This window comes from Chenopodium album, chromosome 3, assembly GCF_948465745.1.
Source record: "Chenopodium album chromosome 3, dcCheAlbu1.1, whole genome shotgun sequence".
Lineage (NCBI taxonomy): Eukaryota > Viridiplantae > Streptophyta > Magnoliopsida > Caryophyllales > Amaranthaceae > Chenopodium > Chenopodium album.
The window spans coordinates 76,442,053-76,457,404 of record NC_137836.1 but is presented as its reverse complement, the minus strand read 5'-3'; the positions used below and the strand labels follow the sequence as shown (position 1 = coordinate 76,457,404).

The 15,352-nt window shown below is 32.5% G+C and overlaps 2 protein-coding genes across 3 annotated transcripts; both read right to left on the bottom strand.

The window, feature by feature from the left end:
- Positions 1 to 215: 215 nt before the first annotated feature.
- Positions 216 to 3,584, bottom strand: LOC145617397 (uncharacterized). 2 transcript variants are annotated; one of them, XM_081672099.1, is made up of 6 exons: positions 3,505 to 3,584; positions 3,018 to 3,064; positions 2,399 to 2,936; positions 2,038 to 2,118; positions 1,806 to 1,868; positions 216 to 297 (listed from the first exon to the last, which is right to left on the bottom strand). In XM_081672099.1, the coding sequence occupies exons 1-4, from the start codon at positions 3,516 to 3,518 to the stop codon at positions 2,085 to 2,087; spliced, it is 633 nt and encodes a 210-aa protein (XP_081528225.1). In that variant the 5' UTR covers positions 3,519 to 3,584; the 3' UTR covers positions 216 to 297; positions 1,806 to 1,868; positions 2,038 to 2,084. The 2 variants fall into 2 exon arrangements, with proteins under 2 accessions (XP_081528225.1, XP_081528234.1); XM_081672108.1 differs by having other exon boundaries at positions 1,806 to 1,864.
- Positions 3,585 to 5,274: 1,690 nt separating this feature from the next.
- On the bottom strand, positions 5,275 to 9,518 carry LOC145624256 (ferredoxin-thioredoxin reductase catalytic chain, chloroplastic-like). Its single transcript, XM_081677260.1, has 6 exons — positions 9,266 to 9,518; positions 8,179 to 8,291; positions 7,472 to 7,521; positions 7,311 to 7,382; positions 5,700 to 5,760; positions 5,275 to 5,589 (listed from the first exon to the last, which is right to left on the bottom strand). The coding sequence occupies exons 1-6, from the start codon at positions 9,360 to 9,362 to the stop codon at positions 5,545 to 5,547; spliced, it is 438 nt and encodes a 145-aa protein (XP_081533386.1). The 5' UTR covers positions 9,363 to 9,518; the 3' UTR covers positions 5,275 to 5,544.
- Between the last annotated feature and the right edge of the window lie 5,834 nt (positions 9,519 to 15,352).

Genomic DNA, 15,352 nt, shown 5'->3' with positions numbered 1-15,352 from the left:
ATATCTATATTGGCCTAACAATACAACATGAATAAAAAAGAAAACAATAGGAAGGAAGCTTTAATTCTCATTCATAAATCACTACTTGCTAAAAAGTTAACTCATATTTTGGAATAACAATTTAGAATGATAAACACCAACTTCTCTACTCCAAAGTCAAAACATATGGCAACATCAATAAGACTATTGTAGTTTCTGAACGCAAAAGGTACATACAAATTCATCCGACTAAAGTTGCCTGGGCAATTGCCTCCTAAGTAAAGCTGAGAGAGCCTGTAGGATTTTCTTCCTTGGACCCTGTTGACAGAACAGGACATGTAAGAACACAACTTTCCATTAACCACATCATAAAATTTAATACACTCAGAGAAACGGAATTGGGATGTGATAACATTCTTTTGCAACCAAGTATTTGCATATCATCAAATCCCAGAATGTCATATGATAAATGCTAAACTTTAATATGTAGCAAACAGTTAAGAAGGAGTATTTCACGAAGAATGGTTTTTAGTTTTTACTGTCAAATCTAAATATTCGCGAGGGCTTAAAGCACAAGGGAGAAAGGTTTTGACATCACAATCAATCAATCAATCAATCAATCAAAGCCTTAATCCCAAAAGTGGGGTCGGCTAACATGAACCAAATTTGATTATTCCGTGTAGTCATCAACATAAATCTTTCTCCTCCATCCCTTACGATCCAAAACTTCATCCTCACGTAAATCCATGCACTTCATATCCTTCCTCACTCCTTCCAACCAAGTCATCTTTGGTCTCCCTCTTCCTCGTTTAATCCCTCCATGGTCCCACTCTTCCACTCTTCGCACCGGTGCACCCTCGGGTCTCCGTCTTACATGTCCAAACCAACGCAGACGATTTTCCCTTAATTTATCTACAATGCCCGCCACACCTACTTTCTTGCGAATAACCTCATTTCTGATTCTATCTCTTAAAGTGTTTCCACACATCCACCTTAACATGCGCATTTCCGTAACCTCCATCTTTTTAATATGCTCTTTCTTAGAAGCCCAAAAACCTTACCAAAGGGAAAGAAAGAAAATTAGCATGAGATATATTCCTAGAGTAAGAACTGCTGAATGATGATAAGTGATAAGCATCTAATTAACACTAAGGTAAATTTGAGCACCATATGTCAGTTCAATTGAGAAAGTTGCTTAAAGATACCTTGTCTAGATCTATATGTTGGTAGTAATTACGATGTTTTTTATCATTAATGGAGATGTTGCAAATAAGATGGATCAAAGAAACAAGACAATAATATTGCTTCGGTTGATTTTAGTGAATTTTATGTTTATGTTGCGCACTCAGGATTTCAGTTGTAACTAAATGATACATTTGAAGAGAAAATGAAAATCAAAACAGAACATGGGGCATTTCACCGGGGAAAAAAAAATTCCTGGTCAGTCCTTTGAAGGGACAAGCCTAGAATCTCACAAGGGTGTCACAAATATGTTGTTTATTTTGTAATTCAACATAGTTTTCATATTGGACTTTGGTTGATCGGCTAATGTCATTATCTTGCTAGGACTAGTCCTTAAGGCTTTGCAAAGAATCTGATTAGTATGTTATCATTTGTTGGGCCAATTGAAGCAAGCAATTAGAAGACGGCAAGTAAAGCTGAGATAGTAGAGATGGAGAAGTAACAAACTCAAGAAAAAGGATAAATAAATAAATAAGAAAAAGGAAAGCAGGAATTCCCAGATCTTTCAGGTCTTTTTCACAGAAAATATCATTACTTGTGACTGCATGTACATATTTTGCTAAAAAGATAGTTGAGTACATTACCATCAGAATTCCCAGATCTTTCAGGTCTTTTTCACTCATTAGCTTCAACGCTGACATATCTACCTGGACATAAGGTGGGATGCAATCCTCATCAGTATCACAGTATGTACAGTTAAGTTCAGATAATAACTGCAGAAAAAAAAAAACACCACCTCCTTCAATGGAGCTATAATGGAGTTATACTGAAGGAGGTGAGTATTAGGAGTTTTGCTTAGTTGTTTATTGGCAATACCTCCTTGGCCTGAAAATGGATAGTATATTTCCCCAAACCAAGTGAATTCAACAACCCTGCAACAGTAACAGGTGCCTCAACCTGCACAGAAGATCAGAAATAGTTTGAGCAATAACATAAAGTCACAAACCTAAGCATTGACCTGATCAGAAAGCGAATAAAGCTCACCACACCCCCAAATAATTAAGAAAAAATAAACAACCATTTGCATAATGTTTGAATAATCATATCCCAACAGCTTCAGAAATCCTAACTTCAAAACATAGAAGAAGTGTGAAACACAAAACAAGTTCATCCTATCATTCAGTGATTTCCTTAAGTTTTAAACAGAATTGAAGCAAGCAAAAGAGTGAAGTAATACCATGGACAAACTTCTAGGCAGGAACCCACTTGGTGAAGGAATAGGAGCCAATGAGCCATAGGTCTAGTCCTTTCTGGATCCATTAATGTCACCGTCTGTGCTGGTACAGTTGATCTAGGAGGTCCAGGAAACATATGGCTATAAGTATGTTGACTACCTAGAGGCCCAATTGATCTTATAGATGTTACTTTTTGTAATTCTGTTTTATGAGTTGGAGGCAACAAACAGCCAGAATTATACGCGGACCTTGTAGGAGATCTTCGTCTTAAATCATCTCTAGTCACAGTAGGAGGAGGAGTTTCCAATGAGCCCATGTAAGCTAAGGCTCTAGTAGCTTCTCTATAAGGATCTCTCTGACAATGCCCATCGCTTTGAGACTGAAGGCCACGCTGCAGCTCATAAGAGCTTATGGCTGACCTTGCAGGTGCACCAGAAAATCTTCCTTTAAATTTTCTCCTATGCTCATTACCACGATTTTTACTGGATAGCCTCCTCCGAATCAATTTGTGTTGGAGATCATTTCTTTCAAGATGAAAACCTTCAAGACAGTTAAGATAATAAAATCATTTGTGGATGATTTATGTTCTCTGTAAGCCATCATATATTAGTATATTGTTACCAATTTCGCCATCACAATCCACATTCTCTTTAGCAATAGCTCGTAGTCTGCAAGTAACAAAATAGAATCTGTATCAATTAACTAACAGAAATTAACAGACTACACACATAACAAACAGAAACACACTCATTCACTAGCTTTAATTACCACCACTTTTAATGAAAGCATGAAACTAAAGTCCTGAGATAATAGGGTTTCTTTATTAATTTTTAAACACTAAAAGAATCACATTCGAGTAAATAACCATATGAGCAACCCTTATGGTTGTAGTATGTAGGGACTTGCTTGCGATTATCAAGGGTTCCTAGCTAATAGCTTGACCATTGGAGCTAAAATATGAAATTAGCTTGGGACAGGGGCGAGAAATTAATTGAACCTTCAACCTATTAATTATGGAATGATGCCCCCAACTACTAGAACATCTCTTGTATATTAAAAATGTAATAATTCAACTATTCGAAAATCGAAAGTATATAAACAAATTCACCTAGTATCCTTCATAATTCTGTGAGATTGAAATATGTGGTTATTACTAATAGCACTAGCAAAACCAAACAGAAGCGTATAGCAGAGATAAATGAAATCATTTATGATCAAATTGTAAACTTGATTGCTCATGGTTATTCAACATCTTAAAGAATTGTAAATGAACATTACATTATAAAATTAAGGGTAATGTTATATGTAGCTATATATAAGCATTAAATATACTCTTGGAAATTGTATAAAATTAGGAATTCATGACAAAAACACGCGTAACTCAGTGTTATTAGTGTTTTTATTTTGACGATTTCTTAGCTTTTTACAATTTTCAAGCGTAAATTTAATGCTTATATGTAGCCCTAAGGGCTATGTATAACATTTTCCAAACAATTATAAAATTACAAAATTATCGAATTAAGATGAACACAATAAAGCATTAAAAGGAATGTGTGAAAATAGAGAGAGTACCTTACGAGAGCGGCCAAGGGTGATGGTGAATTGGGGCGTTGACATAGTTGTAAAAACAGAGAGAAAGATAAAACGTCAAATTAGAGTGTAGAATTCAGTTGAAAGATGACGTTCACATCGGAAATTCTGCAGTATTTCCATTTTATGCACTCTTCACTACTTTTGGAGTTTGGGGGCATTTGGACCGTTTTTCGCAAGGTCTCTTTATACACAGTATTTTTTTTAAATTTTATTTTTTCTTATACGGTATTTATTCTGTATAATTTTGATCTTAATACGGAGTACAGTACTTAGTATTGACGAAACTGAGTTGAATTAAACTTATTTTTATGAGAGAAGGAAATTAAGATAAGAACTGAAAATAAGCTGAAAAAAACAGACTCTTAGTATTCAGTAATTAGTATTTTGAAAATATAAGATAATACAGAGTACATAATGATGCATATCTTTCAAATACTTGTTTTTTTTAGAAAAGTTGTTGTTTGGTTACTCCATCAATTGTTATTTTATTGAAAAAGTATATGTGATGACGTGACGTTAGAGATAGTAGGATATTAACCGTATTAAAAAAGTATGTACGAACTAGCTAAAGGCAATAAAGAATAACTTGGGTTGAAATGAGCATTGATAAAAGCGCATCGAAAGAAGGATCTTGGTTTATATAACCGATTTTGTTATAGGGATTAGGTTTAGATATTGTTGTTGTTTCTCCTAAAGAAGATACTTAAAAATCATGAAGCAAAGAATGATCATGGATGTATTGTGTGTTCCTGTGTTTGGTACATCTTGGGTAAATACAAGTTCCTCTATGAGATACACAATAATTGTTTATCACATGTATTTTCGCAAACAAATCAATAACTTTTTCCATAAAAGCGAATCCCACACTGATGATGACTGGATAAAGTTGTTGATTTATTTACCTAACTTCCATGAGATAAACAATTTTCTGTCTATCCCAGTGATTAACTTGAGCTTCCTCATACATCTCAATGCCAAATTTTCACTGTACATCCCAAGCCAAAAAAATATACACATACACAATAACACAAACAATAGTGAAAAACATTATTAGAAATTTAGAATACACAAACATTTGTGAAATAGAGGATTTTGATTTCTTTCTTTCCTAACTCTTGCTGTCTTGCATCAAAACTATTTGTGGCTACATGCAGATAAATCATTCCATAAATCAATAACATGCCATTTTAAGACAATACTCCATAAGAATGGCAATTATATTGTTGTTGGCTAGATCATCAAGTGTTGAGAAATACTTCTACATTTTTACCAAATGCAGAAACCCTTCAGAAATATACTTTGGAATTATTGATGTATAACTTTTCTATCAATGATAATATGGTATGATATCATAAAATGAAATACAAACTCAGATACATGAGTATGGCTATATACCTTTGACAAGGCTTAAAGTTAGAGATGGCAAGGCTCTCCAAAATAAGAGTATATACAGGCAGTACAGCATAACAGAACAACAGTTATTGGCATCCTCGTGATAATACGTAATGTACAGGCCTACTGAGGCTACGCATAAGAGGCTTCAGCTCATATAAGATCACACATTCGCAGTCACTTCCCGAATTTCATCCAAGGTGATAGTCTGCAAGCATGGCAAAATTATACGTAAGAAAACTTATAAAGACCAGCATATTCAGAAAATATATGCCTTCATGGAAGAACAATAACGTGCATTTAGGATGTTAGGCTAACCTGATCCTTTCCAGCAAAATCATTGTCAGGGGTCAGGAATAGCATGCAGTGGCACTCTTTCCTGTAAAATTGTCCAGTTCAGTTACTTATAAGCTATGAGCAATGAGTTCCTTGTGTTAGATAAACAAAAATAAACAAAATCCGAGGAATTAACATGATCGAATGACAAGGCTAATCCCAGAGAGTGACCATAAACATAAACATCACCACCTAGAGTAACATAATGGCCAGTTGAGCAGCAATCAGCCTTTAAGCTAGTCTTTCCTTATTGTATCCTACGTTAGAGACATGAACATGAGAACGTAAATCGCAAGCAACTAAAACCAAAAAGGCATAAATCATCGCTTCCCAGCCCTCATTCCCTTCAATAATAGGACACAAAAAGAAGACCCATGATCAGACATTTCTACATTTGCATTATAACTTTCAGTGCCACGTGTTTCTACCACTCAGTTATCTTTTTCAGTCTCCGAACAGTATATGCACACCCTCAGTACAACAGCATAACATCAACTCAAATCCATATCAGTCCATAGCACAATTTGGGATACAATTGGTTTGACTGTTTGAGACATTATCCACTTAAACACAGCAGCAGCATATCAGATAAAGCCACGAGTGATGAATATGTAGAAGCCGATCCCTGAAGGTTAATCTTTTTAATTAGGAAACAAGGAAGAGTAAAGTTCATCATCATAATTTTTTCCAAGGAGATTTGAAGGCAATAGGAAGAGAACTGACTGTAGTGGATTCTCTCACAAAACAGGCTATGATAAATCAACACAGCTATAATTATCTCTCTCCTTTCTACTTTATTGCTATTTAAAATCAATTGAAGGTATTGTCCACTGTCATTGTGAAGTTGGTCCTTGTAGACATCTTACAGCATTCTATTTTTAAAAGGAATGCTGCAAAATTCACTTAAACCTCATTGGTAGACTTAATTAATCACCTTCAGTCCCCAAATTCCCATGACCACACTTAAGAGTAGAGACAGACTAACAATACTCACCAAAATTAAGAATCATAATCAGACCATACAGATATTGCCTATTCAAAGCAATACAATTCGTGAAATTCTTAGCTCAAAATGAATACACAACAGCCACTGATTGGAGGTATGCAGAACTTCTAGAACATTCAATGGAGGGTGGAGCCATAGAGGTTTCATAACGCAACACTAAATAACTTACTTCCAAAAGTCTCAAAAGTAATAAAGCAGAGAGACATACGCACTAGAGTCACCACCATACACATGCATGTAACTGAACTCATCACATCCTTACAAACTCTTGAACAGTTTATAGGCTTAGTCTCTCCTAAAGTCCTTAAGCTACAAACTTGACAGTAAAATTTTATTGAATCCCTTCACTCTGCATTGCACAGATGCAAATTGGTATTTTGGTGCTAATTAAGTTATCAAGTACAATCTTTCTATGACCCCTCCACTATCAACTTCAGTATCTCTAAAATATGAGAATTGAAGTGTCTTGAGTTACTGCATTATTAACTCTTAATGGAGATGACAGAATCATATGTATGCTCCAAAGGTTAAGCAGGCATCACTGTATGCAAATCATCTGCAAGAAAAGTTGATTTGGAGAATCATACCTCTCCCTCATAGGCACACATGGGCAATTCCAAAAACCTTGCTTGGCTTCAGCTTCTTTGTCCTCATAATACCTGAGACACAGTAGAATCACTTGTAACATCAAAATGTAAACAATCTTGTGAGAAAGTAAGAAAGCTCCGTGAAAAGTAACTGTACTCACCGACATGGACATAGGGGGGCACCTAATGTGTCCCTGTGTTCTGCTAATCCCTGTAAATATCCAAACAGGAAAGTTAAATAAAAATTGCAGAACATGAAGCAGTCCGTCTGTGGAGCATTTTACATATCAGACCAGAAATTGTTCTAGTCCCCAACAGATATCTGACCAGATAGATGAAACAAACCTTTTGACATACACTCCTCCAATTCGTATGATTTACTTCTACAAAAATTCATACATTCTTGTTTTTCTATGATGATCCTTTAGGTAGCTCATCTAAAGTACAACCACCAAGCAGCATCGAAAAAATAGTCAGATCTTTAGTGAAACACCAAATATAGTTCACGATCCCTAGTTACATTTCTTGACAAGAAATACAATTATATTAGGTGGCTAATGGCTTCCTTGAATGTTCTCATATTCCACATAAAGTTGACTCTATTGGAAGTGGCTCATAATCTACAATCTACATAAGTACATGGCATCTTTGATTGACAATCCATTCATATTGGAAGCAAAGCTCTACCTACCATATTAAAACCTTCAACAAAATATTACGTATTAAATTTACCACCCAATTCTTACAAGGTTTCCATAGGGTAATAATAATCTTCTTAAATATATAACATCCACACAAATATAATTGTGAAAGAAGCACCACATAAACAAGAGAAAGTAAACATGGAATATAAGAAGGCAACATTTACCTTGATAACAACAGCAGTGACACTTTTATCAACACAAAAGTAAGTATCAGATTTACGACAGAACTGCTCAGAGAATTTCCTCATTACTTCAATAGATTTCTCCGAAGGATCCACTGAAAAACAAGTTGAGATGTCAATAAGTGATTCTACCTAGATGCTGAATCAACTAAAACAGAAAGATAGAATACTGAAAATAGGTAATCTTCAAATATCTTTCAAAAAAAACTTGACAGCATCTCAAAATGCACAATCCTTGTTAATGTCTTTGTACAGTTTAAGGATCTCATGATCTTAATCTTGACATTTTCTCACTGTCTTGCACACTCTTGAGTGTAGAAGCCACCTTAAGGATTCCAAGAAAAAGATAATACAACTTCTAACATATAACATACACCGTATTACACGAACAATATTCCCATTCACCCTTGCTTGTTCAAATGTACGCGTCCAAGGGAACTTCAAGTTCCATGGCATACCGAAAAAGAAGGATTAATTGTCTCATTTCCAATTCCCAATTATCACATCATCAATCTCATGAAACATTAGACTTTACTTGCCTATGAGGCGCTTACGCCTAGAAAGTTAATACATCCCTTATTCATCTATCACACAAAATACAATTTGCCCATCATTTGTTTCTCTTAGTATGAAATAAGTCATACACTAATATTATTGCAGACATACCCTTATATATTGTCTTACCAATCAGAACGAAAACCAGAATTTATTTCAATTTTCCATGAATCACTCATCTTCCATCACCCATGAAATAAAATTCAAACTAATCGAAAATGATTAACAATTTCTAAAATACAATAAATTCAGCAAACAACAACACCCACAAACAAACTCAATTGATAATTACTCTTCTAACCTTCTCAACAACTTAACAAAATAACCTCAAGTATAAACAATAAACCATTTCTGGGTTTCATTAATACCAAAATTTGTATCGCTTTAATCGCGCAAATTAACAGGGACGGATGGATATTAAACAAAGTGAATATGATTAATTACTAGAAACAAAATAATTATAAAAATTAATTAAACAAAAGAGAAAATCAATAATTAAAAATAAAAAAATAACCTTGAGCACGAATAACACGGGAGAAGCGTCTAGAAGAAGAAGGAGCAGGAGAAGAAATGGGGAAGCTGTATGCAGTTGAAGCTTGAAGAGCTTTCATGGTTGCTTACTTACTATTTTTAATTTCCCTGATTATTTTATGGATAATTATAAACAATAATTTGGAAAAATAAAATGAGAGAAAATTGGTTTATTTTTTAAGAGTTTGTTCAATTGGATAAAATATTTTGGAAAAATAAAAAAAGATTGTTTATGAGGAAAATCGAAGAAATTAAACTGCGCGCCACTCGTTGGAAAATATCAGTGAGACAGTGATAATATATTTGTGGTTATTATTAAAAGGGAAATTAGTGAAGCCACTCAGTTGGGCTTGGTTATTTTTGGGCTTTTGTTTTATGGGTTTCAAGTATTTTTTTGGGCCCAAAACAAAAGGAACAAAAAAGTAAATTAGCCTCTTTGATTGGCCCAAAAAAATATTCATGAGTGAAAATGCTGAAAATGTTACCTCATATAAACCCAATAGAGTTCAATTCTGCTATGTATGACAATTGTTTAATTCTATGCAAACTTGCAAAGTAGAAGTGTCAAACTTAGGGTCTGTTCCAATTCATTGAAAGACAATTGTATTGAATTGAACTAAACTGATTGAGGCTGAACTAAACTAAATAGCGCTTAAATGAATTGTTTATGAGAGAAGGAAATTAGAAACTGAACTGAAATGAACTGATTGGAGCTAAACTGAACTGAAATGAAATTAAGCTGAATAGAACATACCCTTAATCCGAGATCACCCAGAAATAAACTTAATTCTAATTCCGATTTGCATAGACACAAAAATTTAGCATGACTTTAAAAGTAAATAGACTTAATCCGATCCAACCGAACAGCTAAATTGACGTCTCTTAAGGCTCTATCAATCTTCCTTTCTTCCCCTTCTCAGTTTCATTTTATCCCTTGGCCAATAGTTGGCTATTCATAGAATCATAGCCCTCTTTCTTTATTTGGCTCCAAGTTTTCCCTGCACCCGTAAATACATAAATTTGGGCTGTAACAAGCTAATATTTAGCAATATTTAAATAATTCAATAAGGGTCGATAATTGTTTCGCTTTTAGTTTTCTATATTTTTAGAATAATAAATCAACAAAAAAAAAAGTTGTTGGTTTTCTAAATTACAATATTATGATTTCAACAGATTTTATTAATTTTTATCTTCAAAACAACATACTAAGCACAATGATATCTAACGGACCTTAAATTAATACTTTCTTTGTTCTTTGTTTTTTTGTTTTTACTTCAAAACTGAATAGAAATTAAAGAATGAAGTGTAGGGGTGTTCGCGGTGCGGTTTGGATCATAAACCGCACCAAACCACAAAAGTGCGGTTTATAATTTTTTCAAACCGCACTTTTAAAAAAACCGTACCAATCGCACCGCAAAATGCGGTTTGCGGTTTAACCGTATTTTATTAAAATTGTAATTATTCTTTTAAAAACAAAACTTTTATTTTATTTTCTAATTATTAGTTTATAATTCAAATATTAAACTCTTTTAATTAATCTTTAATCAACTAATAGTTAATGATTAGCTCATATAATTTAGTTCTTTAATATAATTTTAATGAAAATATAGTATAAAAATCATAACCGTATTAAAGTGCGGTTTGCGGTGCGGTTTGATCTCAATATTTTTTGAAACCGCACCAAACCGCAAATCGCGGTTTGGTCATTTTTAAAAACCGCAAATCGCACCAAACCGCAAATTTGCGGTTTGGTGCGGTCTAAACCGCACTCTGTACAGCCCTAATGAAGTGTACAAATTGTCAAATTGCAATAATACTTAGAAACAAAAGTGAAGATAGATTCTCAAATTAAAGATCAACGTAAGCAAAATTGGAGCAATTTATGTGTAGTAAATAGCAAAGAAGATACATGACGTGCATACATGCGAGTGTAGAGTGTTGTCCGTCTCAACAACCCACACAATTCACCATTTGCCTTGCTTTTTTTTATTTCAAAGAAAAAGCAATGTTCACAATACATCAATGTAAAAGAAATGTGCATTTCATGATTTTATAAACCATTCAATGACTAATTCCAAATTAACATATTTAAAGACTTAAAGTTAAATTATTAATCAAACAATAATATTTGGTACAATAGAAAAGGTAGGAGCCTACTAAGATGAGTACATCAAATTAACCTGTACACGATTCCGATTCAATATAACACTTCTCGATCATTATCACATTACAAAATTTGTAAATAATTAAAGACTAAAAGATGAGCTTCATGATATAAAGGAGTTGTCCCATATCTAACTGTTGGTGGATTATTCTTTCACAATGTCCTCATCAACTCTTTATCTAATTAAGGGGCACCTTTTTTTTTTTTTTTTTTTTTTTTTTTTTGAGAATTATCTCCAATTATGTGTCAAGCTACATTGTAGGAAGATCGAAATGAAAGGTGGTCAAATAATAATCCAATTATTCAAAAGCTATGACGACTACGTTGTTGCTTGTGTCATACCAAAAGAGTTTCTATGCATGTCGTAATATTACTTTTTTCTTCATATTAAAAATTAAAAGAGACTTTAAAGTCTTAAACTTTAGCTTATCTTTAGCATCACAATAGACTAATATTGTAATACATGTAGTATAGGTAGGTTAATCTCCAATATTTATGTACTAGGACTAGCTACGTGTATAGCTTACATGTGTCTAATATGCATTATTTTTACTTAATAAAATGAATGATTATATATATTGTATGATTTATATTCTTACGTAGCTAGTGTGTTATCTTATTAATTAGTGTTCTGGCATGACAAGGTTAATAGCGATAAAACTTAATTATTTGTCTTGGATGCACAGTACAATATACACATCCTCATCATAATAATAGACTTCCATAAGGAATACACAACTCTATCACTCTTTGTGTTCAAAGTATATGTTAATAATTTAACTACTTACTAACATAATCGTGAATTTTAAATGTCAACTAGATTAATTACAATTACCCAAAATTTAAAATCGTATCTCATCTACAGTAGTTATATATATATAGGTCACTACTCACTACATACTTTTAAAAACAAATTAAAAGCAAGATGAGCAAGATTTTCTTGGGAAGTTGACCAGACTATATAAATAATGCAATATAATAATATGATTCTCGTTATGATTTGCTTTCATTCCATGAAACCACTTCCATGGTATGCAAAAAATAAGTCGAGGTGTTACGCAAAGTTGTCGCTACATGTCGACATAACTCAACTATCAACTAATAAAGCAAGCTAAGATTTATCTTATTAGTTATAAGTGGAGTCAAGATTATCATATTTTGCATCAAAACGGCAAAAAAACCATTCTATGCATACTTTGTTCTTTCAATTAAAATCAATTAATTTCTTGATTTCGATTGAGTTGCCACATATTTGTCTGCTCTACGAAAATGTTTTACTGTATATTCTTTTCTTGAAATATAAAGGGTATTTAATATTCTAGTGGTACAAAATTAATGTGCCACTAATCTAAGTAATGATTGGACGAATTAACTAGAAGAATATAATGAATGAGTGCATTTGTACATAATTATGTGTAAGACTGTCTTAATTTTCCACTAATTGATTTCATTAGATTGAAGATTAATGGGAGACAAAGAATGTATCTTCATTGCTACTTAGTCATTACTAAGTCTTCATTAAGTTATCATTGCTACCTTTATTCTAATTTAATGGCAAAAGTTTGACTTTGAAAGTCAATGTGTTTGTTAGTAACATTTTCAAAAGTACACTTGAGTTATAATTAGTGAGTATCTTCCCTAGAGAAATCTACAAACTACTATAATTAGAAAGAATTTAATCGTAATATAGTGTAACTCTAGGTAGTCTCTCCATTTTTTTTTTTTGTCCTATTTACATGTGAAAATAATTACATATGAAAATAATAACCCATAAGGTCTTATCTAGTGGCTATGAGTCTATATGACTGATGACTTATATGTACATATTACACGCTGAAGGTCATCTCGTTCATTTGTAATATATATGTATTCACAATATTTTTATGGTTCGTTTAAAAGTTATAACTTATAACAAAACAACAACAACAACAACAACAAAAAACAAAAAAAAAAAAAAAAAAAAAAAAAAAAAACATGTGAATTAAACATTCATAATGCATATATACATATTCAAGTCATATTCTAACTTGTGCAATCAATCAAAATTAAACTAGTTGGATAGTTTTATACTACAAGCTATTCTTAGAAGCTTTAAGGTAGCAGGTTACACGTAATGTTATCACTTAATGGACCACATGCCCTTTAAAGCTCGAAACTTAAAATTGAAATTTCTTAAATATTTTGGTAATTCGATTATATCTTAATAACCAGTAAAAATGTAAAATAAATGATAAAAATTATCGTGAATTCGTGAGCAAGTAATGTACTTATGTACGTATGTACTTCCTTGTTAAGACAATCAAACTGAGAGTTTTGTGATTGAGCTTTTCTGATACGGCATATATATATATATATATGACTATATATATTGTTGGAATATTTGCTTTAAATTATTACTGGTTACCTAACTCCTAATGTATAGAAATATGCTAGCTCTATTAAGTGATTAGTTTGTGTTATTAGTAGAATTTTATGGGTATTGAATTTAGTGGGTTAAAGTTAGCATAATCTAATGATCATGGGATCATGTTCCTTACCTATATCTTAGTTTTGCACTATATGTATATTGTTATATAATACGTTATCTAATGGATTGAATACAAGCTTGTTAATGTGATTCTTTCCCTCTCTCAACTCTGTAATTATAATTTCAACACATATGTTCAGCAACTACACTGCGAAAAAACCTATTATCTTATCACATGGAGAGAAACTCGCGAGACAATGCACAAGATTAACGACCAAATTACAATTTAGTTATTGTTAAACTTACTTATTACTCCATACTATGTATGAATCATCATTATATACTCTATTATTAATTAGATTGTTTTACTTAATTATTTTTTCTACTTTTGTGTATGTGTAGTCGTTCAATGTAACCATCAATAATACCAAAAAAAAAAAACTTGCTACAAATGTGCATTACACGGATCAAATTACTAGGAGTCTAGGATAGTCTGCAAATATTTTCTGTAACACGTAACTGTTTAAACTCAAGTATAAGTAAGAAGGATGAAGTAAACTACTCTTTACATCGATCTTCCCACTAGTTTTAACGAGGAAAAACTCATTAGAATGTCCACTAAAACAATGAAGTGGAGTAGTGGACAAATTAAAAGCAAAAGGAAAGACGTACATATCAAGTTGATGAAACCCCCACATGTTAGGGTCCGAAATAAAAACCTAGCCTTGTGTTCAATATATGCAATGGAATATGAAAGATTGAAAGTTGTTTTATTGCTTTTCCTAATTAACCTTCCTTTATTTGTGGATTTAGTCTTGAAAAGGAAAACCAATTGAAAGTTATATGTAAAATTTCTTTATTTTATGGTAAGAAGACCCTATTGAGTCAAAATTTAAACAGATTACCCCGTCCTGATCGAGTTAGTGAAAAAGATCCTTTAGAACAACCGGGAGGGATTGTATCACCGTCAAAGATCCTCATTAAATTTGATCCTATTACCTCATACTTGAAAGATGCAAAATTAAAATTTACCACTATATATGCAAAGTAGTGGATACATATATAAACTACTTTAATCGTCTTTTTTCTGGCTTGGAGTTCGACATATTATTATGCATCAAATAGTTAATGTTGTGATGTAGGCTATCAAGCAAGAATTGGAAGGATAATATGTACTCCGATCCTTATCATTCATGTTTTATGATGATATTATTGGTAGATCGAAAGGTAGTTTTGTTAAGGATAATAATCTTCAATAAAATCACAATCATGATTGTCAATCGTTACAATATGCATTGTATCACATTATTTGATATAATAATCCAAGATTAGTAATTTTCTTTAGGAAAAAAGAATGCATAAAACATGCATATCACCTTTACTTTTATTCATCTTTCACCCTTATCCTTTTATTTAATATATAAGAACTCAATCATTTT

Bases quoted from the DNA above. Each gene is read 5' to 3' on its own strand.
- LOC145617397 (XM_081672099.1), bottom strand. The intron at 2,937-3,017 runs GTAACAATATAC...ACTGTCTTGAAG, and splicing joins GGATTGTGATGGCGAAATTG to GTTTTCATCTTGAAAGAAAT. The intron at 2,119-2,398 runs GTATTACTTCAC...TCTTCTGTGCAG, and splicing joins TGCCTAGAAGTTTGTCCATG to GTTGAGGCACCTGTTACTGT.
- LOC145624256 (XM_081677260.1), bottom strand. From the start codon at position 9,362: ATGAAAGCTCTTCAAGCTTCAACTGCATACAGCTTCCCCATTTCTTCT. The intron at 7,522-8,178 runs GTAAATGTTGCC...GGATATTTACAG, and splicing joins TCACTGCTGTTGTTATCAAG to GGATTAGCAGAACACAGGGA. The intron at 5,761-7,310 runs GTATGATTCTCC...ACAATTTTACAG, and splicing joins TGTGTGCCTATGAGGGAGAG to GAAAGAGTGCCACTGCATGC.